The 23,506-nt window shown below is 44.3% G+C and overlaps 1 protein-coding gene across 4 annotated transcripts; it reads right to left on the reverse strand.

The window, feature by feature from the left end:
• Positions 1-8: 8 nt before the first annotated feature.
• Positions 9-23,506, reverse strand: LOC122163686 (exocyst complex component 1-like). Of its 4 annotated transcripts, none has more exons than XM_042825100.1 (18): positions 23,429-23,506; positions 21,557-21,724; positions 20,416-20,543; positions 16,835-16,994; positions 16,105-16,212; positions 13,753-13,982; positions 12,834-12,966; positions 11,963-12,072; positions 11,666-11,815; positions 10,955-11,048; positions 6,598-6,716; positions 6,098-6,208; positions 5,720-5,775; positions 5,042-5,282; positions 4,112-4,295; positions 3,729-3,928; positions 1,511-1,705; positions 10-1,314 (listed from the first exon to the last, which is right to left on the reverse strand). In XM_042825100.1, exons 2-18 carry the CDS (start codon positions 21,678-21,680, stop codon positions 1,159-1,161), a joined length of 2,499 nt encoding a protein of 832 aa, XP_042681034.1. In that variant the 5' UTR covers positions 21,681-21,724; positions 23,429-23,506; the 3' UTR covers positions 10-1,158. The 4 variants fall into 4 exon arrangements, with proteins under 4 accessions (XP_042681035.1, XP_042681034.1, XP_042681033.1 ...); XM_042825099.1 differs by having other exon boundaries at positions 3,729-3,910; positions 13,753-13,980; positions 16,019-16,212; XM_042825098.1 differs by having other exon boundaries at positions 11-1,314; positions 13,753-13,980; positions 16,019-16,212.

A 23,506-nucleotide genomic window follows, 5' to 3' on the forward strand; every position in this document is an offset into this window, starting at 1 on the left:
TTTTTTTTATTAAAGCAATTCTTACAGGTGCCGGTAACACTGACTTTGAGGCCAGACAGTCTTTGAGGGCACTAATAGCCTTTAACAGTTGCGGGACCTCCACCCACATCTACGGGTCCAGGAGCCAATGGAAGCTCAGCTCTGGGCCTTAAAACTTTCTGAGTGATAGCATGTTGTCGGTCTCTAGCACAGGCCATGATGTTCCTCTGCATGGCAATGCACCTTGTCCTGGATCCTGACCATGTGCTACTGCAGACCTGCATGATAATGATATGCATCCAGATTCATTAGAACTACATCAGATGGTCTGATTTACAGGACAAGTGCCATTTGTAAGAATGGACAAGGTCATCCTGGTCAGGGGAGGGAGAGGGGTTGGTTTCACTGCAGAAGACTGCATGGAAAAGGAGACTGACATCTGGGCTAGAAAATGGTCCCTACCTGTTATGATGTTTCAGAGGGTTCTTTGAAATCAGACCATCCAAATAGTGTGATCAGTGCTTTTATTTGCTTTGACTGACACTTTGCATTGAACCAAGCAGTTCAAGGTCTTTAGTATTTTACAGATAAGTATGGATAATTTGTTGGCCTCCAGATCAAGATAGGATGCAAGAATTATGTAAATGCCATATTTTTTAAAAACAAAAATATAACATTAAACTGTAACATTCTAATGGAAGGTTTCAAAATATAATGGGGTAGGAAGAGACCTTTGTTGACAAACCAATTTCCCTGGGAAACTAAAACAGTAGCATTTTCTCCACTCCCAGCGTAGAGTGACTGTGCACGTTCTGACCTGTGGATATAACAACACTGCACACACAGGGGTAGCTTGGTGCATTGAGAGCCTTGTGCTTCAGCATGGGTTCACAGTAAAATCTGAGAGTGAATAAAAAGAAGAGAATTCCTGAAGAGATGACTCTCAGTGTTCAGCTATATGTGGCACTGGGCAGTAGTTTGTTGAAGAGGCGCAGCAGGGGCACTAGCTTTGGTGGAAATTTGAGGTTTGGAAGTTTTTTTTCATTAGATGAACAATGATTTCTGAGGTGGAGCTCAATATATCAAATTCCAGCCTGGGAAGGGTTTTACATTTGAGTTTAGCTTCCTACAGGTGCAGCTGCAGAGGATCCCTGAGCTGTTCTCCATGAACATCTTCCTCTACATGCTGGACAGAGTGATGGAGTTGAAGTAGCTTAGCAAATCCTCCCTAGTGAATTCCATGGTGATCCCTGACCCCACATAGCAGCGTTGGATCAGATCTTCAAATTCTCGGTACTGGCGTAGCAGCTCCTGCTCCATAGCATGCCACACAACCTAGGGAAAAGCAGAACATCAGCCTATGATAGCTATACATGAAGGCAGAAGAGTAAGCCATGCATGCTCTGCCATACTAAGGTAGGGCACAGCAGTAGTAAGGTACTAAGGCATTTCATCACCAGAAGACACTGCGTTGTAGCCCTGGATTCCCCCAGAAGATCATAGCATCAGACACAGATCACACTGCAGTTACCGGAAAAAGGTTTTCCTCTGGGGAAAGACACTTGTGGATTTTTCTGTAGAGGATCTCGAGGGCTCTTTTTACTTCCTTGCCAGGGTATCTTTCAATGACTTTCCTCAGCTCTTGCTTGCTGTAGGCCAGCTGGAAACTGATCTCCTCTTCTTTCACCCCCTGAGCAACACGAGCTTTCAACCCTTCAAAGAAGTGCTGGAAATGCAAGGAGGCATCAGCTGATGAGGTGCCCTAAGATGGACTTCTGTGTCAGGGCTGGGGCCTGGCTGCTCTCCTCAGTTCCCTCTCTTTGAGCGGAAACAAAGAGATTGCTTGTCTCGTTGGGAAAGCTTTAGGGAATTTCATCTGTTCTACCTTTCCTCCCTGCTCAGCACGTAGGATCCCTAGGTGTTACATTACTGTGGAGCAATGGGATTGCTGAAAAATCACTTGTGCTCCTTGGGACTTCATACAGCTTTGCTCACCAGAAAGGTTTTGAGATGAATGGGGTAGGGATCTGAAAATCTGCTAAAGTGTAAAGCAAACTCCAGTTTTCTCAGTTCTTCCAGTCTATACTGTGTGGAAACAGGAAAGGCTGGTGCACAGGGAGGTGTTTCAAAAGGATCATATATCCAACCAGGGGCATGGCTGCTTCTAAGAGATCAGGGCTATGCCAACCCAAAATAATACAGACCTCAGCTAGTTTCCAGGAGCAGTGGAGCTTCTCAAAATCTCAGCTTGCTCAGTGCAATACAGGTTTTTCTACCTGCGCTTTTGTCAACATGGAACCCATTGGGACCTCTGGAGATCTCTAGTTCAACACCCTGCTGAAAGCAGGATCACCACTGAACTTTAGATCAGGATGCCTTGGGCATTTCTCAAGGTAGATTTTAAGAATCTTCAAGAATAGGCTGTTACACCTCCCAGGACAGATTTTTTCAATGTTTTATTATCCTCACAGTGTTTGTTGTTGGTTGTTTTTTTCCCTATCTAGCTGGAACTTTTCATTTTTTTTCCCAAAATTTGTTTTCTCACCATTCTGCTATACAATTCACATCTTCTCATGTTATGTCTTCTTAGTTACCTTCTTGGGTCCCACAGCTAGAGGCAAGATTTCAAATCTGGCCAAATAAAAGCTAAAAAGAGCACTATCAACTCTTCCTTTAATCTATAATACGCTCAATAAGCTGTATGCTGTCTCAAGTATCTCTGCTGCAGTTTGCAGTGGAGAAATTCACTAAGTCATAAGGATTTTCAGGAGAAAAGAGATTCCTAAACATGAATTCTTTTCACAAACAGGCATTTGATCCTAGATTACATAGGTATCTTTGCAGTATTAGTGAATCAAGCTCAAGCCTGATGTGCTACGTAGGCTGTAAGAGATAGCTGTGCCGAATGTCTGAGCAGTGCACAAAGCACCCTCACGTTACTTCGAGCAATGAAATTGTACTTTCCCTCAGAGAGGAAGGATTTGAAGGTATCGACATATCAGTGCTGAAGGTAGCACGAGATGCCAAACAGATCATTCAGTCAAACCTACAAGGTGTTTGACAGCAAAGACTGGAAACAAATTGAAAGGAACAGGCCCAATAAATAATTCAAATGGAGATGTTTTAGGTCGGTGAGCAGGTTGAGGAGGAGCAGAGCAAGGATGGGTCTTGGGAGCAGCTGCTGTCTCAAAGGAGGGGGGATGCCTGAGTTAGCAAAGCTGTATGCTTTTAGCTCAGTTAACAAAGCAGCCATTCAGGAAGCATGAGGCTGGGCTAGACTTATTGGTCCAGGCAGCCGTGTAAAAAAAGAAACTAGCATCTGCCAGACAGAGGCACGCAACCCAGAGTAGGAGCACAACAGTGCCTTGCACCACGGCCATGAGTTGCAGAGGGACTTCAGAGCTGGCCTCTGCTGGTCCCTTGTTCTTCCAAGGGAAGCTGACACTGAGCTGTACCACAAGAATCAGCAGTAAGTGGTCAGAGAAGGCGTGGGAATTTCAGCTCATGACTTCCTGTACTGTTTATTGCGGTCATAGATGAGTTGCTCCCTTAATCTTATAATACATATCTTAAAACTATATTTTTTAAACCCTTACTAATCTTTGTTGCAAACAACCTCCATTCCATCCTGTTTTCTAGATTTTCTTTGTTTATTTCTCTCCTTAGGACCCTTCTCAGTGGATGCATAAATTTTGGGAGTGCAGTGACCCTTTGAGATTTGGGCAAGGGTGAAATTATTCTATACTCACATTGAGTTTTTCCAGTGGCTGGCCCAGGGACCTGATGACATATTTCTCCATGTGCTCACTATACCTTTGCTTGGCTTCTTTCTTCTTGCCCTCCAGGCACTGGATCTTCTTTTGGCACAGGAAGCAGTGAATGTGGTGGAAATTTTCCATCATGACCATATCTGTGTTCACCTTCAGGTTTGCTGAGGACAAGCTATTGACTTTAAAAAAGGGACAAATTGGGTACGGAGAGAAGACCCTACGCGATGGGTCAGGAGGGATGAGAGACACAGAAGCATTGGCCCATGCAGGTAGTCTGCATGCACCCTGCTCTGCTGGCTCAGCTGGTGGCAGGTGACTCCCAAGGCCGCAGCTGTGTGGTTGCTACCAATCTTGGTACTCACTGCTGTTGAAGACGCTATCAGCCAATCTGAGGTGTGCCTTGTCCAACTCTGCTCTGCGCTGAGCCGTCCTGAACACCGCCTCCGAGAAATTCACAAACTCCTCAAAGCGGCTCACAGAGGGCAGGATCCCAACCTTCATCTTGCTGGGCACCTTTGCTTCCTCAATCTCTTTGCACAAAGTCCCCTGGCAGCAATACACAGGACACCACATGCTCAGGTGTGACATGATCATCCTACAGCAGGTTAAGACAAAGGCCAGAAAGCAAGCAGAGCAGACAGTTGTGTGCTGCTTTCTCTGTTTACAGATCTGGGCCTGCTGCAACAGACTGTCTTCATGAATGTCTATAGGAGGACACTCCTTGATTTTCTGGAGGTGGTTCCTTGCTTGGACACAGTCTGCCATCTCACATACACTCACAGCCCCAAGAGCAAAACCCCGCTGCTATTTTGTGCACTTCTCAAAACTAGGAGCAGACTTGCTGCTCCAGCTCCCGGCAGAAATGCCTTTGACGTCAACACATCTTCCCTTGACCTCATTATACTCAGACCCAGGTTTCTCAGTCAATTCTGATCAGTTCTTGATCGTTCCACACTCTCCTCTCTAGTGCTTGTCCCTGGCTGTGCCCATAGGAGAGAACAATTTGACATGCTGCCTGTATTACGACAGCCTTCCAAGAACTCTACATAGGGAAAACCCCTGCAGTTTACTCACCCTGATAAGAGGAGACACTTGTGTCCTATTAGTTTATGATGCCCCACTTCTCTCAAACAAATAATGAGGGGCTAAGTTCACCCAAAACCATAGAGCCAGAACCCTGTTTGCTATAAACCAGCGCTGCCTTCAGAAGAGCTCTTGTCAGAAGTTCAAAAGATCATGGAGGAGGTCAAACATCACTCATTTCTATTTAACTGACTTTTACCAACACTCACAATACATTTGTTGAAGCTGCTCTTGGCCAGGAGCAGCATGTTGCCCAGAACAGTGTTGAGGAAGGATGAGGGGAGAGCTGAAGTCTTCCCCCACATCTCAAAGATGCAGTCATTCAGGGTAACCAGGATCTGCAAGCAGCTGAATGGGTGGGCCTTATTGCAGACATCTAGAAAACATCTCAGCTCTGGGTCCAGAGAACTGAAGATCTCACTCAGCAGCTGGGCTGTCTGTTCCTCTGGTCTTAAGAAGAAAAAGTATGCAATTAAACAGGGAGGGACATTGGCACTGTGGCCAGCTGGAAAGAAATGGGCAAAGCTAAAGGAAGAAAAAATGCTGCCTTCTGTATCACAGCATGTTTATGCTTTGGTCAACCTTCAGCTCTTCCACAGCTCTGCCTAGGGGAGGACATAGAAATGTCCCATTTTGATGTTCAAAGGAAGATTTTTAGTGTTTTTATGCTGGCATTTTTTCAAAGATTGGTTTCATAGTACGTTTTCAGTTTACAACCTTGCTAATAAGGAACTAAAACTGGTCAAAATGCAGTGCTTTCCCATGAATCCTCACTTTCCTGACCACCCTTATGCAGCCAACAGTGACAACAAAAATCCATCTATCCATTGTTGAGCAGTCCCTGTCCCATGCCCACATCAGAGCAATGAATCTCATCACCCACATACTGGCTCGGAGGCTTGGCACAAGCAGGATCCTCTGGAGCTGCAGTGCTTCCTTCTTCCTGTAATAAAGAATGAGATAGAAGAAATGATTTTATCCCCTTCTCCCAGACGAAAGCTTGAGATCTGGGTTTCATTTCAGCAAAAGTGCTGCTATGCTATGATTTTCCTGAAGCCACTGATTAAATTCAATTCTCCTTGTCCCTCAGGGGATCTTGATCTACTTCATCCTGATGCCACTGACTGCTGCTGGAGGACAGGAGCACAGGATTGCTCACGTATGTTGACCTTTAACAAGGTAAGAGCCATTCCACTGTGCCTGCTGGGTCTTGCATTAACCTGCAGCGAGGACTGTTTTGTGGGTCCGGTGAGGACATAGCTTACCTCCAGCACCTGCAGCTCTGCAGAGTTCTGCCTCAGCTGGAAGAATTTTTCAATGAACAGCTGCTCTGCGATGCAAAGGGGTCGCAGCTCTCTCAGCACTTGCTCCAAGGTCTGCTTAGAAACCATCAGGCATGTTAGAAATCCCTTCTAAAACATTGTACACTGAGACAGATGTCCATTTCCACCTGAAGTGGAATCTATGCCACCACACGGAGAGAAGTCAGTGGAGCAGAATGTCTCTGCTTCACGTGCACAGTGCTGGAGAAAGAACCCTGGGATCCTAGAATCACTAAGGTTAGAAAAGATCTCTAACATCATCTAGTTCAATCATCCACATACAAGCAGCATTGCCCACTAGCCTATGTCCCTCAGTGCCACATCTCCACATTGCTTTAACACCTCCAAGAACAGTGACTCCATCAGCTCCCTGGGGATGGGTGCAGCACTGGGCACAGTCCCCGTGGGACATGTGAGCCGTTTAGAAAAGTTCACCTCCTTACCTTGATGACGTTGCCTTTGTTCAGCGAGTCCTCCTGATCTTCTCTGCTCCCTGGGAGGCTCCACCGTGGGTTCTGTCTACTCCCCATCCCTGTTGGCTTCTCCAAGCCTTCCTGGAGACCTGCAACATGCATAGCACATTGGTGGATGATTGAACATCTCAGTGCTTCTGATCACTTTAATGAACTAAATGTTTTTTTTATCCCGATTTTTTGTTTAATTTGGTCTTTTCCTATCAGATTTTTGTCAGATTAAGATATGCAGTTTTGTTCTTCTTTTTCCTTTTTTAAAATCTACCTTCTCATCTGTTTCACTTTCATTAATTTCTTCTTGCTTCCCTGTGAACATCTCCCTTTTGCTATGAAGGGCTTAGTACTGACTCTTGAGGTCTGGAGAATGAAAAATCTTGGGAAGTGAGAGCATAAATTGGCAGAAAAGCCTGCAGGAGTAGCAGGAGAAATGTTTGTTTCGTATTTTGATTGTAAATTGCTGGTCATAAAATATCCCTGGAGAGGACAGTTGGCTTTTTCAGCAAGTTGCTTTTTACAATCATGAATGTTCATCTGGAAATTAATACACATTTCAAACACTACCAGTTTTTATCACAGCATTTTCTTTGGCTGCCTGGTCTAAGTTGAAGAGAAGTTGAAAAATTTATTTGAAGTGTGCATCAAAACCGTAATTAAATTCAATGGAGGAAATGAATAGCAAAATGTCCTGAGTATTTTCTAATTAATTCTAAAAGTTGGTTTCATTCCACTATCCCCAGCGGTCCTGGGTAGCTCAGGCCAGCTCTTGATTTTCTGTAATATCTGAAATATCCTTATTTGAGCCAATACCTGCAGGGCTTTTACCTTTGGAAAGGATTTGTCAGATGTCCTACACGGTGAGCAAGAATGAGAGATGATACGACTGCTCATCACCTCAGCCTTGCAAAAACCATGGGGAAAATTAATGAGCTGCCTCATAATCCTTTTCCTACCCTTACGCAATGGGAGGTGATCATTTCACTCGCTGGAAAGTGGCAAAACCAGGAAAAAATATCTTCCCTCAGCAAATAGGAAAGAGATTTACAAGTCTATGAGCTTTAGTGTGGAAAAGGGAATGAGGAAATGAGAAGATTTAATTAGTGAGTCACAATTAATTATAAAGAGCTTGGGGTTTGCCTTCTAAATTCCCTCCAAATACCAAAACAAGACCGCAAATCATCAGGTGGTATATTTAGGAGTGATCAACACAAATATTCCCTTACAAGGCAGGGAAACCACCCTAGAGACGAGCAAAAGAAAGAGACAGTGAAAGCTAGAGCAAGCCAATTTGGATTGAAAACTGAGAATCCCAAAACCTGACATTAGCAATACCTCTAAGAAGGGAGAAGCAATGTCACCTTTGGAATATATGTATATATATGTATATAAATATATATAAAACAGTTACACAGATATATAACTGCAGTAACAGGGTTGTAGACATCCACATGGCTTTCCCGTGTTTAAGTGGGTTTCACACACTGGAGTTTCTCCTGGTACTTTAATAACTCCTGCTTTATGGGGCTAGTAGGTCAAAGTATTGAAAGCAGATAACTGATCTCACATTCACGAAAGATTATTAGGCAGGCTGCAACACATGCCCTCTGCTTTTTTTCAACAAATTTGGCTTCATAGAGGGCCTCCTTAATAGCCAGGCCATCTTTGCATCTGCAGTATTCCCCATTTAATGCCTAGGAGACAAAAGGGAGTTGATTTTTTCCTGCTTCCCAACAGGATTGAAGTCCCATTCAGAGCCCTTTAATCACTTTGCAGATAGGCACCAGAGCCTTTCTATCCTGTATATAATCTTGGTTATTTGCTTCTATTTAAATGAAAGCAATCGCCCTTCTTCAGGAAATAGGGCTTGGCCACATTATCTTAGAAACCACAGAGCAGTTTGCTTTCCCACTACCAATTCCCTGGGCTGCTTGCTGCCTATATGTTCATTATCTCTAATCAGGAATTCCTGTTTTTAAGCAAGAAAGAGCACATTTCCCCAGGAAACACTGTGTCCATGCATTGAGGAGTGCAGGGTGTGATAGGAAAGTTATCTTCTTTCAGTTATTTTCTTTCAGACTGATCAAGTGGTTGGCAACCCTGCCAGGCAGGGGCTCAGAGCTAGGTGATCTTCAAGGCATCTCCAACACTAGCCACTGTATGGCTCTAAAGCCCATCTGCCAGGCTTCCTGGAGGAATGACCAGGATGACAGAGTAGATTGCAAGAGACCTGTTGCAAAATTGTCTTTCTTTACAGCTCATATGAAAGGCTCTCCTTTTTCAAAAAATCCATATCTCAGGGTTATCCTGGGATGATTACTACAGACTCATTTTATTTTCCTGTTATCTTCTGGCTATAGGCTTTCCTATGTCCTCCAGCATCAGTGACAGTTCACAGCAATAAGTACAGCAGGTTAACAGCGTCGCACACCAATTATTTTCCACCAGCAGTTTGCAGACTGTCCTTCTGATTTTATTGCCTGTTATCCTGCTTTTAAATTACAAGGAGAATAGTGATGTCCTATTGACTTTCACCATGCATCTTGTGTTTTAATGCTTTTTATCATGTTATTCTTTTTCTGCTGGATAGTTCTTGATCTTTTTTGCATTTGGTTGGTCAGGGTCTTTTGGGAGCAGGTTGGTGTGGATTGTTTTTCTTCAGTCTAGTGATAATTGTTTCTCTCTTGGCTCCATAGACTGGCACGGAAAAATAGGTTTCTGGTGACTGCAAAAAGTTTTCCTTTAGGTATTCATTTTCTCTGTTTCTTGCAAGATGTCAAAAAGGAAAACTTTACTTACGGATTAGTATCTGAGCACGTGAGAAAATCATAGAATGATTAAGATTGGAAAGGACCTCTAAGATCATCTTGTCCATCAGCCATCAATCCATTCCCACGTGCCCACTGATCATGTCCCTCAGTGCCACATCAACCCTTTTCTTGAACACCTCCAGGAAAGGTGACTCCACCACCTCCCCCTAGGCAGCCTGTGCCACTGACTCCATGTGAGAAGAAATTTTCCCCAATATCCAGCCTAAACCTCTCCTAGTGCAATTTAAAGCCATTAACTCTCTTTCTATCAGTTTCCTGGTAGAAGAGACCGACCTCCACCTTACCACAACCTCCTATTTTTACCACTGTCCGGCATCTGGATGTTGCAGCCTGGACTGAGAGGCATTAGGGATGTATTGAGGCACAGGAGGGGGACTGAGCAGAACTAGCAGCTGGGTCCGCTATTGCCAAATGGAAACTGCTGTCAGCGATGCAGACCAGAGCAATGCCGAGTGCTTCAAGGCACAGGAATGCAGTATCAAGCCTGGGACAAGTTCCTCATCACCTCAATGCGCTGAGGTCACCCTGGGAGGACTGCAGTTGGTCATACCACTGCAGGGAGACAGAGCCCTTGGCTGGCTCCTTCAGCCAGCAGCTCTCTTTCCTTCCCCAGGCTTTGATCTCCAGCTCTAGCCAACGTGCATGGTATGTCTCCTGGGCCTGGAGACAAGTGATGGAGTAGGTGTAGAGCTGGAAGAAGACTGGCAAGTGCTCTGATGGACTAAACATAGCATGTGAAGCAGGTTTTGACATTCAAGCTGGGCCAAACTGGCATGGAACTTTCCATTACAGTGCTTTGTTTTTCTGAAGGAAAATGTGATTTCTGTGTAATCAAAAACTTCCAGAGGAGACAGATCAGTTTCTCTTTTTATCTTCAGAAAAACCTGACTGGAATATTTTGAGTCAGATGCAAGCTTTTCTGTTGAAATGATCACCTTGGGACAACACAGCCCCACAGTTGGCTCGCTGTGAAATCGTTTTGTTCTCAGTAATATTGCTATGAATACACTCGTGTCTTTAGGGAGAGGCTTGGTGCCATCCCTTTGCAGCAAAAAGTGTCTAAGCAGTTATACTTGCATGAAATATAGACCAGGCATTAGCTGGGCACCCCTATACCCCCCTTGCTAATGACTTAGGACATTAGACGTTCTTGGCAGGGGATTGGTACTGGATGGTCTTTGAGGTCCCCTCCAACACAAGTCATTCTATGATTCTGTCGTGGCATATCTTAGCCACTCACGCATCATTTATGAGCCCTGAAAAAGGAAGATACACAGAAGCTACAGCCCTGGGAAGCAGCTAAGTGATGCTGAATAATACATAGGGCTACTGTTCACATAAAGGCTGCCTGGTGCAAACCAGAGCCAGCTTAGTCGCATCCTGCCAGCTGCAGACTCATAGAGGAGAAGGTAAATTCATGGCACAGGAACACCCGTGATGAGGGATGATTGCAAATAAATCACTACTTAGCAGCACAAAGAACATATTTGAAAATCACTTACTTCCCTTTCTTCTTCCTACCAGGAGGATTTTGGCCTGTTCAAAAAAGGCTTTGATTTCTTTATCATATAGTCTGCTGAGGTTCTGGGCATAGACCTGGAAAGACAAAATAGATTTGTGGATTTTCAGAACAGCTCCCATTTCAGAGCTTTTTCTTCAGATATTTTCTAAAGCAAAAGTCAGCAGATGGAAACTGAAACAGGCCTGCTGATCTCAGTGTGTAAGGCCTTTGGAAAAGCAAGAACCAGCATGAAAAATGAAAACCAAACCTCAATGATGTACAAAGAACCCTCTCATTCACTTAACAAAGTCCATATTAACAGATGATGTCAAGGACTTGAAGGGCTTCCCAGAACCCTATGACTAAAGCACGGTTGAATGAAACACAGGGTGTGCTACACTAATTTCATTGTTATCATGCACATTTGATAGAAGAACGACAGACGACAAGAAAAAAGACTAAATTCTGGAATTTTAAAAAAAATTTTCTTAAATACAGTATCTACTACCAAGTCCATATGGGACTACTTTCTGTTAAGCACACGTGTACTTAGAATCAAGTGGACAAACTGAGCGGATTCTTTCCCAGAAGTACCAGTTGCTGGGAGCTAACAGGCAGGATGGGTTTGGAGAAACCAAGCTCCCACCATGAGTGAAGCCATTTGATTGATTTGATACTGGTTTGCAGTATTATATCAGTATTTCAGCCATACCTTGGGGAGGTCACAGAATAGCATGGGGCTGGCATTCCTCAGCCAGGCCATGAGTGGGGTGTAGGGCACCAGCTCCTCATGCTGGAGTCCGTGGCTTGGTGCAGACAGCTTGTCCACAGGCTGTGTGAGAGCAGGAATCTGAGCACTGCCCTAAAGCAATGGGAATGGCAGAAAGTATTGAGTAGAACAGCCTTGAAAAGCTCTGGAAAATAATTGCTTCATAATTCTTGGATTGTCGGTCCTGAATATGTTTGAGAAGCAACAATTTTAAGCTGCTGTGTGAAGAGTGAAGCCCACCTGCCTCTCAAAGATGTTCGTAACGTGACCGATGAAACGGTTTTCGAAGTTCTGCTTGAGTGTTTCAAACATGATCAGCTGCTCAGCCACAGCCTGTAGCTTCCGATAACCTTGAGGTGAAACAGAAGAGGTGTTGTTGCATGGAGTGGTGTGAGCTGCAGCTGCAGACCAACATCACTCAACGCACTGACATGTATAAGTGGTCTTCAAGTTCTGGGATAAATGCAACCCCCCAACACAAAAGCAACAAAGGGAAGGTTTGCTGTGTTACCACACAAAAAGACACAAGCAGGGAGTTAAAATTTAAGAACAGAATTACAAATTGTTGATCAGCCTGGGCATGGTCAAGGACAAAACCCAGCCTCTCCAGAAAAAAAAGGCATGGAGTTTCATGCTCAGACCAAGTCCTGTACCTAACAGCTTTCCACCACTTATCCAGTGGATATTGCTACAAAGAATGATCATTTTTCCACGCTCAGGTATGGACTACTGGGTTACCCCAAGATACTAAAATTTCTAAATCTTTCCACCAATTTTTTTTACAAAACAGAGCAGTTGACCTGTTGCACACAGATGGAACACAATGATGTCTTACATCCAGGTATTCAGAAGAACCATACTAAAGCTTACCATTGAGATTGCCTTAAATCTAATAATAACTGGACCAACTAGTGCCTGAGCCCAGTAATAGATGTCTGCAGACCTGCTGGTATAGCATAGGTGCACCAGCTCTGCCACTGGCAGCACAGATTGGGTTCCTGTAGGAATTAAGCCAATCTCCCTCCCACTTCTCACCAGCTGAAAAAGCAAAGCACACAGGGATAAGCTGATGTTCCTGCTCTTTGCAGACATAAATCTCTCCTTGCCCTACCAGACTGTATCTGGATGTTCATGCAGGCAGATAATGCCTCTGCTGCAGCAATACAGGCTTCCACTCCACTGGGGCTGGAAAGATCTGCACAGCTCAGGGCCTCGCAGTGCTCCTTGCCAAGGTCGAGGTGGGTCTGAAAAGAAGCCAGAAGAGAGCAGGTGCAAGCACATCCAGCTTGTCATCCCTTCCAGCCCACCTGGAAAGCCGTTGGCTTCAAAGAACCAAGTGCTGCTGCCTTCAGCTCCCTAGCTGCATTTGTCCATCAAGAAGCCTGCTGCTCTGTTCCCATCAAAAGCGTCCCAATACGGGTTTCAAAAGGGCTGGCAACTCTGGTGGCAGCAAAGTGCAAGGAGGGAGAAACAAAGCACTAAGAAGACTGCAGCAGCTAAGAAATAAAAATGTCAGTGGTATCGAGGTGAAAGTGAGGACTAGCTGCACTATTACATCCTAGTTCCAGCATTTTTGGTACACTACTTTTGTAAGTAATTTGCTTTCTCATATGGCATTACACAGGGCTAGGTTCACCTTGCCCATGAAAAGGACTTTTGGGGGAGCCTCAAAAGCACTGGATCACAATAGGAGCACTGTGCACCACCATTGCTGCAGCCTACCTGAAGTCATAGGATCATAGAATCATAGAATGTGTCGGATGGGAGGAGACCTTAAAGATCATCCAGCTCCGATCCTCTGCTGTGGACAGGATTGCCAGCCACTAGATCAGGCTCCCATCTAGCCTGGCCTTGAACTCCTCCAACACTGGGGCAGTCCATCTCAGTAGCGTGGTTGTCCCTATTTTATCAGAATAATGTCCCTCATTTCTAGGCCAGAGAAGTTCTATAGCTGCAGTGTTCAGAGTGTTTGGGGTTCTTGGAGAGTTTCTGTAATAGATTCAACTAGAAGACATTGCAAACCCACATACTGTGAGGAAAAGAATCTCATCCATCAGCTTGGCCTTGTTAGATGTGATGTGATGCAGCAAGGAGTTCTCCTGGTGGATGTGGTCCATCTGCTGCTTCACGCTTCCTAGCAGCTCATCATAGACCTGCAAGGTCTCTTCCACTCTGGTCACCTCTGCCAGTGCCTCATCGATGAAGCTCATCAGCTGTGTCACCTGCTTCTCAGAAGAGATGATGGCTTGCAGGTTGGCCTGGGAAAAGGAGAAACAGAGGGCTTCAGTGTCAGCACTGGCTCAGAGCCTAAAACCCTAATGGATATGTGCATGTGCACAAGTATGTCTCGAGTATAGAAACTGAAGGCACTGTTTGCCTTCAGAAGTCTCTCAATGGATGGTAGAGATGCAACCATGTGTTAATTGTTGCTGTTAAGCTCCACTAATCATTAACCACTTCCAAAAGTTAATTGTGTCATTTTCAAGACCCAAGTACCATGGATATCAAGGATATCAAGGACACAAGCACAGGAAACTGCTGTTTTTCTCTCCATCAGTAAGACTTTTAAAGGAAAATATCTTTTCAAATATTTCAATTATCGGATTTTTTTTTTTATTAAATGATGACCAGCAACAGAAGCATCCGCAACCTTGAGTACTCCCCACACTCAGCTTTCTGGTGGAAATGCTAGGAAGGAGAGAAGCAAAGTCTTGTCCTTCTGAATCAGGTTGCCTACCCTCGCACTGAGTTAGGAATATGTCTGAAAACAGATTTCCTGCACAGGAAATGTGCACAGATGCAGTTGAGCATCTATAATTATTGTATCAAGGGATTTTTCTACTTCAAACTCCTATTGCATTGCTACTGGGATAAAGATGAGCTCCAGGTATAGAAATGGCACATGCAAGAACTTGGAGCATCATAGAAGTGTTCCTGGAATGCGTGTAAGCCATTCTGAAGCCTCCACCTGGATCTTGAAAGTGGGGCTTGCTGGTTCTTGATACTGCTCAGAAAGCAACAACAATGTGCAGGATCTACAAGGGAGCAAACAGTCCTGCTGCCAGACTGCTGCCTTCTAGCTGCACACCAGGGATGTTCACATAGTATTAAATGCTCCTCAATCCCATCCATAACCCTCCTGCCATCCTGACACCACTTTGCCTTTGGATTATCTCATTAGAGCTTAATTGAGCTGCAGGGGGTGGCAGAGCATCAAGGTAGCACTGCTGGCACAAGGGCCCGTGGAGCATCTTCACTTGAGCAGTGGTACCATGCTCCTGCTGGACAGCAAACAACATTGCTGGGATCCCAGGGGTATATAGGGATACTCTATATGTGAGAATTAGGCCTCTCAGATGCCCAGCCGTGCTCTCCTTCCCCCTGAAGCCGATAAGAGCTCTCTGAAAGTGGGTACAGTGTTTCACAGTCCCCAGAAGAGCTGGGCTAGCAGAGGCTGATTAGTGCTGGAAGGAAAACACAAGGTGTTATCACTGGGATGTGGGAGAAAAAATGTTTAAATATATGCATGTGCTAGCCTAACTTGCTGGTATTAATTACCCTCAATATCATAGATTAAGCTTTAGAAATAGAAACATCTCAGTAATTAATTTGTATTAAAAATCAGCAATGTTTATTCATTAGAGGGCATTAAAGTAATGTATTCAACAGTGCCTTTCATCTCAAAGAGCTTAACAGAGTTTTATTAACTGCCCTCGCAGTGTATTTTACAGCTGGGAAATGGAGGCACAAAGTGCCTGTAGGAGAGCAAGCAGGAACAGACATCAGGAGTTCCATTTTCCAGATTAACTACTTAACTTTCCAAGCATAAGTCATATAGAGACACAAATTGGGAATACAGCAGCAATTGGAGATGGAGGAGGTTGAGTTTAGAGTTTGTGGCTCCTAGTATGTTTCAGAACATTTCCTCAACCAGGAGGAAATTCTTCACTCAGAGGGTGGTGAGGCCTCTGAGCAGCACCCCATCCCTGGAGGTGCTCAAGGCCAGGTTGGATGGGACCCTGGTCCCCGATCCAGTGGATGGTAACCCTATCTATGGCAGGGGGGTGGAACTGGATTGTCTTTGAGGTCCTTTCCAACCATAGACACTCCGTGATTCTGTGGCTTGTTCATTGTGCACCACAGCCATCCTTCTGACTTCTGTGTGAGACATCAAGATGACTTTTGGGCTGAGCGCTTCTAGCAAATGAAGGAGTTGTCAATACTCAATGACCCAACCCAGTGCTCCTGCAGGCTAGGAACCTTTTTTTCTGTTGAATCACAGCCCTTGTCCCTCACCTCATCCAGCACATGAAGATCCCTGCTTAGCTGCTCTGCAAAGGCTATGGAGTTGTTTACAAGGGGCTCATGCTCCTCCATTAGCTTCAAGACATCGGCAGCTTCCTTCGGTGTCATCTCCTGGTACACACTGAGTTCCTCCTGGTTCTCAGTCTTCACAGTGTCCCTCCTGTCCTCCTGCAGCCCTTGTCTCCCTGCATGGACAAGAGAAGACGTGGATATCTGTGATTATGCCATTAGCTCTGTTGTCATTTGTAACACCAGATTGGACTTGTGAGACCTCAATGACATGAATCCAGAGGTCTCATTCTACTAGAATAACATAGCAACATAGAATAAGGAAAGTCCCACGGATGAGATAAAGGAAAACCAACTTCCTAAGGGAAAAAATGGACATCTGACGTTTAGTTCAGTTCTGGCTGTGGTTTTTCCTTGCTCACTTCTATAGGACTCTGTGTAAGAATGTGTTGATGCTATACAAATTTGAAACAAATTTCAGGGGTGAATAGACTTATTTCTGTCAACTGTGCAGATAGTTGTGGATTATATACTAAAATTGATGTTTGTGCCTGTATTTCTTGATGTCCTGCTGGGGAATGTTGCCAGGTAGGCAGCCAGTCTCCCCCTGGGCTGTTGCTAGTAGCACTTTACTGCTCATTTTACCCAACTCAGACTGCAAGGCAGCATCTTTGAGAGGCCATCCAAAATCACTAGAAGCCAAAAGCATGCAAGGATCAATGATAGAGGTGTATAGCGATGATGATGAAAAAAACAAACAAAAATCAGTGCTCTTAATGTGACAAATAAATGAATTACCTTCCGCTGAATAGGAGTGGACATTCACAAATGTGATAGCACTGGAGAGAAATCGGTGGTTCAGCTTCCACAAGCATCTGATAAAGGTTTTCTTCTCATCAAAGCTGCTAGCAGTCCACTTGTAAATCTTATCAAACTGCAGGTCAAAATCCAAGTTCACCTACATGTAAATAATTAATTACTTCATCAATTAGATGCCATTTACTTCATGATGTACACTTAACACAGGTTATAGTCCATTTTAACGACAGTACTGAATGTTGTGAAAACACCTTGTGCACTAGGAGGAAAAATGCATACGGAATCACAGACTCATGGAATCTACCACTGGATTTTTACGCTGAGGCACTTTGCAAATAGTCACAGGCATCATAAAAGCACTGAAATAACAGCATGCATAGTAGTTCTGACCCTGGAAAAGGATACTGAGACACTCAGAATAGTCAGACCGGGCAGTCAACCAGCCCTGGTATACTGCTGCAGCACACTGATTTATTTTCATATTGCATAAATCTCTCACCTCTTACTGCAGGTTTTGGTGGATTAACACTGATGAATTTTGACAGTGGCCACCAGCAGATGCTTGGGAGAAAAGCATTCAAAGCCCAAGGCCAGCATTGTATTGCCTTCAGGACTGCCTGGCAGCCTCCAGCAGCCCATGACCTAGCAATTCACTGAGGTTGTACCCACAGCACTTTGTTTAACAACCCTTGAAGGACCTACTGTCCCTGATTTTCTAATGGTTCATGCACACTTCACCTCATATCTCCCAATGACCTTCTGTCCTTCCAGGAAGGGCAGGACTAACCCTTCAAGGCCAGCTTTTGAATTGTATGTTCTCCTTACTAAATGGACAGATGTGTGGTCAGAAAGAAACGCTCTTCCACATCACAGTGACCGTGGGAGCATTTTTACTTGTTGCTGGAAGAAGAGCACCCCTAGCACTTCTCCATGTGGTTTTCATCCACATAAGGGTCAGTATCTCTGTATGTATTCCCAGTGGATGTAGTCTTATAGATGAAGAACTACAGCCATTCAGGAGGTTTTATTTGCCTCTGCAGGATACATGCGTGTAGAGAGAATGAGGGTGATTGCTAAACTAGAAACCATCCCACAGAAAGAAATTCCTTCCTTCTCTGTCTCATTAGCTCTTAGCACAACCTGGTCCCATCTGCTGGAGAACTCAGAAGCTATGCTTGTAATTACTGATACTAAACATCGTAACAGGCACAGAATCTGTGAGGATTCACATAGTCCCACAATGTTTAATAGTTGCTTTCTAAACACCTTGCGGCAGTATTTCACACCCTGCAATGCTCTGCAGCAGCCCCTGCAACAATGCAGAGCAGTGATGTCTGGGGGGGATTTACAGCATGCGTGGTTTATAGCGTGCCTTATGAGGAGCTACTAAAGCAGGGAGACAGCCGTTAATCGCTTCATAAATATTAATACTGTTTTGGTCAAGGGAGCTGTAGATTTCAGCATCTCTGGACTTGCAATGTCAGGATTTTGCTGGTGCCAGGGATCCCAGCACAGCAGAGCAGACAGATAACCAAGCTCTGCAGTATGCTCTGAGCATCAGAACCATGGGCTGGGGTCAGTGCTGCCAGGCAGAAAATCCACATCTGCATTCTTATGGACCTGCCAAGTCACGCACTGTGCAAAGTCTGTGCTGATTTCAGCACTGGGCTGCAGTGAGGATCTTGCTGTCACCCCCATGTGGGACCGTGGGCACTTGTGCAGCAGCTTCATCTTGGCAGTGGTTCCTATTCTAGTAATAACAGGGTCAATTCTGGTTGCCAGTGCTGAAGAAAGTTGAATTCAGCCTATGAAAGGTAAAGAAGAGGGCTCCAGTCCTGATGGATGGAGTAGAGGAGTCAACACAGAAGAGGAGAATATGAGGTTGTTCTGCTTAGCCTGCCCACAGGAATCATAGAATCATTAAGACTGGAGAGATACACTAAGACTGTCTATCCAACCATCAATCCATGCCTGTGACTGCACTACACCAGGTCCCTCAGTGCCACTTCGACCCTTTTCTTGGTCATCTCCAGGGAAAGTGACTTCATAACCCCCCTGGGCAGCCTGTTCCACTGCCCACCACTCTTTCTGAGAAGAAATTTTCCCTAATATCCAACCTGAGCCTCCCCTGGCACAACTTAAGGCCTTTGCCTCTCATCTTTTCAAAGGAAGGTTTATAGGAGAGGTGACTGCAATCTAAAATTACATCTGCAGAGGAAAAGAGCTGTGTGATCTAAAGGACCGGTGCAGCACTAGGAATGGGATGCTGTGGGCAGGAATCTAGGAATCTAAGTCATAAGAAGGCTTTAGCTATCAGGGCAAACAAGTTCTTGATTTGCCTCCCAGTAGGAGGTGACTGAAAAATACACAACGGCTGTAAAATAGGGTACAATCCATTTATCTTGTAAAGGGGAAAGGACTGGCAATCCGGGAGGTATCTTCTAACTCACTCCTCAGCAGCCAAAGCACATTAGACAGGATGACAGCATGTATTATTTCATGCACAGGGAGATATAAGACATTGGAAATATCAGGTCAGTTTTAACCACAGGATCAAGATGCCCTGCAAACCTGCATGTGTTATTTGCCTTTCAGACAAACTGTGCAGATGTACTTTATTTGCCCTGGATGTAGAACTGGAAAGCTGCTCTTTTTCTTATTTATTTCTATGCTTGTGAAGACCCAGGCACTGCAGCAAGGCTCCTGGAACATTCACATTAATAAAAAAAACCTAATTTTAATAACTTTAACAACACTCTGCCAGCTCTAGCAGCAGAAAGGGAATATCTTGTCCATTCTTCCTTTTCAAAAAATCTTCATGTCCCCCTAAAAGCAGACTCATGCATGCTCCAGCTCCCTATAATACTCTGTAGATGTCTCCACTTCATCTTTAAACACTCCATGCAAATGTTTGTCAAGATCCTTTGTCAACATAAATCAACAGATAAGTCTGAGTACCTTTTCTGCAAGTGCTGGCGATCTGGCAAAAGCACTGCAGCTGTCTCTTTAGGCTTGGTGCTGCTGCAAAGAGCTTCAGGAGATGCCCCCCCTGGGATTACAGCTCCAGGGCAGTTTCCCATTCATTTGGTTGGAAACTGTCAATGCAATGGTCAACAATTCATTGCTCACCTTACTTGAGGATTTAACTAGCCTGATTTTTCCCAACAAAAAGAGAGGATGACTCAGGAGGGAGGACATCATCTCAGCCTCAGACTCCTTGGCACGTATATCTCCATGAAAGAGGAGAACAAGAAATCCCAAGGCAGAATGGAGGAACCATGCACAGATAGAGAGGCCTCAGCTCACCATACTCTGGGAAATGGCTGAGAGGGAAGGCAGAGGGCTTTGAGATTTCTTTCTATGGAGGTTATTTCCCCCAAATTAGTATCACTCCTAGATTAGGTAAGAGACCCTCTTGCTGCTCTTTTCTACATTCAAATGAATGGACAAAGGACCTAAACCTCCCTATGGATCCTGGCACGCGTCTCTCTAGTTTCATACTCATTTCTCTCCCCTATAATCAGTTCTGTTCTTCACAACAAAAGGAAAATCATTCTTACCTGATCAAGACTTTTTCCATCCACGAGCTTCAGCTCTGCTAAAGGCCACCTGTATGCCATCTTGTACTGCTCTGCTCGGTCTACCTTGACCTTCACCAGAAACGGCTGCATTGGCCTAAAGGCATCCACTGGCAATGAGGGACAGGGAAAAAAAAGAAAAAGAACAAACCCTCACAGTGTTATTATAAGCCCACTACACAACTGCACAATGTGAGTGGACAGACAGACACTGATTGTGCATTCTGGCTTCCATGAATGCAGTATGGAGATATGCTACAAGGCTTTTGATTGAACATTTTACAAACTGGAAGTTCTCTCTGGGGACTAAGCCAGAGTACTTTGAATCCAATAGAGAGATTTCCAATAATTTCTAGAAGTTGTAAATCTGGCCATGTGCTGTGTGTAACACATAAGTAATATTCCAGCAAGTCCACAGGTGATAGGAATGTGTTACCCTATTTCCATAGGATTTATAGTGGTTACATGCCATGTTGCAGTCCCTACCACAGGGTCCAAAATCACTGCCTTATTTGAGTAAAACCTGTGCTAAGATGAAAACCTGTGCTCCCATAAAAATCAGTTCCAATACAAATTAGCTCACAATCTTATCTTGGTTCATCTGGGTTGGATTCACTCAGTCTGGCTATGATTTAGATCTCCCATCTGGTCCAGATATCTTCAGAAGGGAGACATGGACTGTTACATGGGTAACCCATGGTTTTTGGATGATGCTTGTAGTGTGGCTGAATCATACCTTGAAGATATTCCTCCTGCCCTCCAATGGTTACAGAAGGAATTAAAATACGTCATTTAGACCAAACACTGTGGCTAATGGTGTTGGAAAGTAATCCTATAGTAAGTGGCTGTGCTATCTAGAAGCTTATGGGCAAGTAAGTATCTTCCCTGCACGCAAAAAAATTCTATGCTAACCACTCTTAGGTGCTGTAGAGTGATGACGCAACCAGAAATGCATGCATGGACAACAGGAGATGTTGTGTTAGAAAATGCTTGTTGCTGAGCTCTAATAACAGATTTTATTCAAATGGCAATAAAAGTAATCTTTTGTTGATGGAGGGAGAGCTCCACGAAACCACCCAGGGCTTGCAGCTCAGCCTGTCTCTTATCACACCGGGGTCCTTACCCACTACACAGAGAATGGACATCTTCTTCTTCTTCCCCGTCTTCCAGACACTAATGGCTTCCAGCAGCTTCTTGTTCTGTGGGTTGAACACCTCTTTTTCCAGTGAGCTCCAAAGAGAAGCCATGGTGAGATGTGCATGCAATGGCTCTACTGTGCTCGTGGTTCCTCCTGGAAGGAAAAAAGGCAGAGAGCTGATTCCCACATCTCCTGGCACATTGGTGAGATACATTCACCCTACACTAATTTCCTGGATAAGTCTCTGTTTTGCAGACAGCATGAGTGTTAAGTAATGTTATAAACTTGAGAAGTTCGCTCTAGGGCAAGCAGGACACTGCTGTGCATCCTGCACACAGTGAAATTGTATCCCTGTTCAAACCATCACTTGGGAGGTATGCATTAAATGTAAGGTATATGTTTAATTCATTCTGGAAAAAAGGACTATAAAGCTCACATTTCCCCATGCTCCAGAACATTGCCCAACATATTCATTCACTGACAAAAGTGAATGACACAAAGACCTATTACTCATCTGCTATATGTGTATTTATCAGGAATAACTCTATTCCAACCAGGATATGTACCAGGGCAGGCTGCTCCCATACATGGCCCTGCTGAAGTGGGAAGCCATCCAAATTACATCTGCTCTGAGAGTTGCTGTATAGCACATTGGAGCTTGGATATATCAACATTTCCAAGGACTAAGGATGGTCAAAGCAGCATTTAAAAATAAATAGAACTGCAAAGTTCCAGAGCAGCCAACAGCTATTTGCTCTGATATACTGTGTACTGGATAGCTAAGCACTTCCATAAGAAAATACAAGAGATAATTCTTCAAAAAGAAAACTCCTTTGTTCCAAGTCATCATAGCATCTTGAGCCACAGGACTTTGTCCATGGGCAGACAAACAGAATAATAGCTAAAAGCAATTCATGGCCTGGTAATTTTTATCAGACCTAAAACTCTTGGAGCTGTATTCCTCCCCACTATCAGGGAGGAGGTGTCAATTCATGTCTGTATAAACATGGGGAAATAAGCAGCAGTTATATTATGTTCCTTGAATTGGTGGTGAGAAAATAAACACAGTGGCTACGGCTAAAAAGTTACACTTAATGCAAATATTTTGGTAAGAATTAGGAATAAATGACAGCCTGCAGAAAAACAGTCATATTCAGAAAACTCACTGCTACCAAAATTTCTGAGTTGCTTGGTGATAAATTGAAACAAATGGAACCTCCAATAACTCCCTTCCTTACTGATGGGGATTTCAGCTCAGCCATAGAGTCAGCAAGCTTGAAATCACATCCGCAATTATTAAAACCCTTTTCTTCTGTGGCTGTGACCAAAAAAAAAAAATAAAAAGGAGCTAGATAGATAGAGAAAGAGAGAGAGAGAGAGAGGGAGAATTTGCTGCTAAAATAATTCTATTGCCGCAGCATCTCTTTGAATGCAATTCCTCTTGGGTGTTTTCTTGTTTCCTCAATCCCCATCAATTTTCCAACCTCTCTGATGGCATTGACCTCCAGAGACAGGGATGGCAGCTCCAGACCCAACCCTGGTGCTTTTAAGCTCACTAACACATTTATAATAGCACTTGAGTGGCAGCTGAAGGCAACTGATTGAAAGCCAAAGCAATGAAGGGCTTGCTGCTGGCTGATACCCTGATGCAGAAAGTACGGTCCTTTCCACCAATGTGACTAAATAGTTACATACTCTGTGGCCACGCCACTTAACCCCCATTTCCTACAGAGCACCAGAAATTCTTAAAATCTTGGTGAAACCTGGAGATTTGCACTGAGGCTGACATTGCCCATCCAGGCAGCTGGCAGAAGAGAGGAGATGGTTAGTGAAAGGAAAACTGTTCAAAGAATTTACCGGCCACGTCTTGCTGAGGATGAACTGTGGGATTTCAGTCGCAAAGGAGTCTTAGAACAGGAAACTGCTGATAAAATG

This window comes from Centrocercus urophasianus, unplaced genomic scaffold (assembly GCF_019232065.1).
Source record: "Centrocercus urophasianus isolate 14NV4802_14NV808 unplaced genomic scaffold, USGS_Curo_1.0 seq_24, whole genome shotgun sequence".
NCBI classification, from domain to species: Eukaryota; Metazoa; Chordata; class Aves; order Galliformes; family Phasianidae; genus Centrocercus; species Centrocercus urophasianus.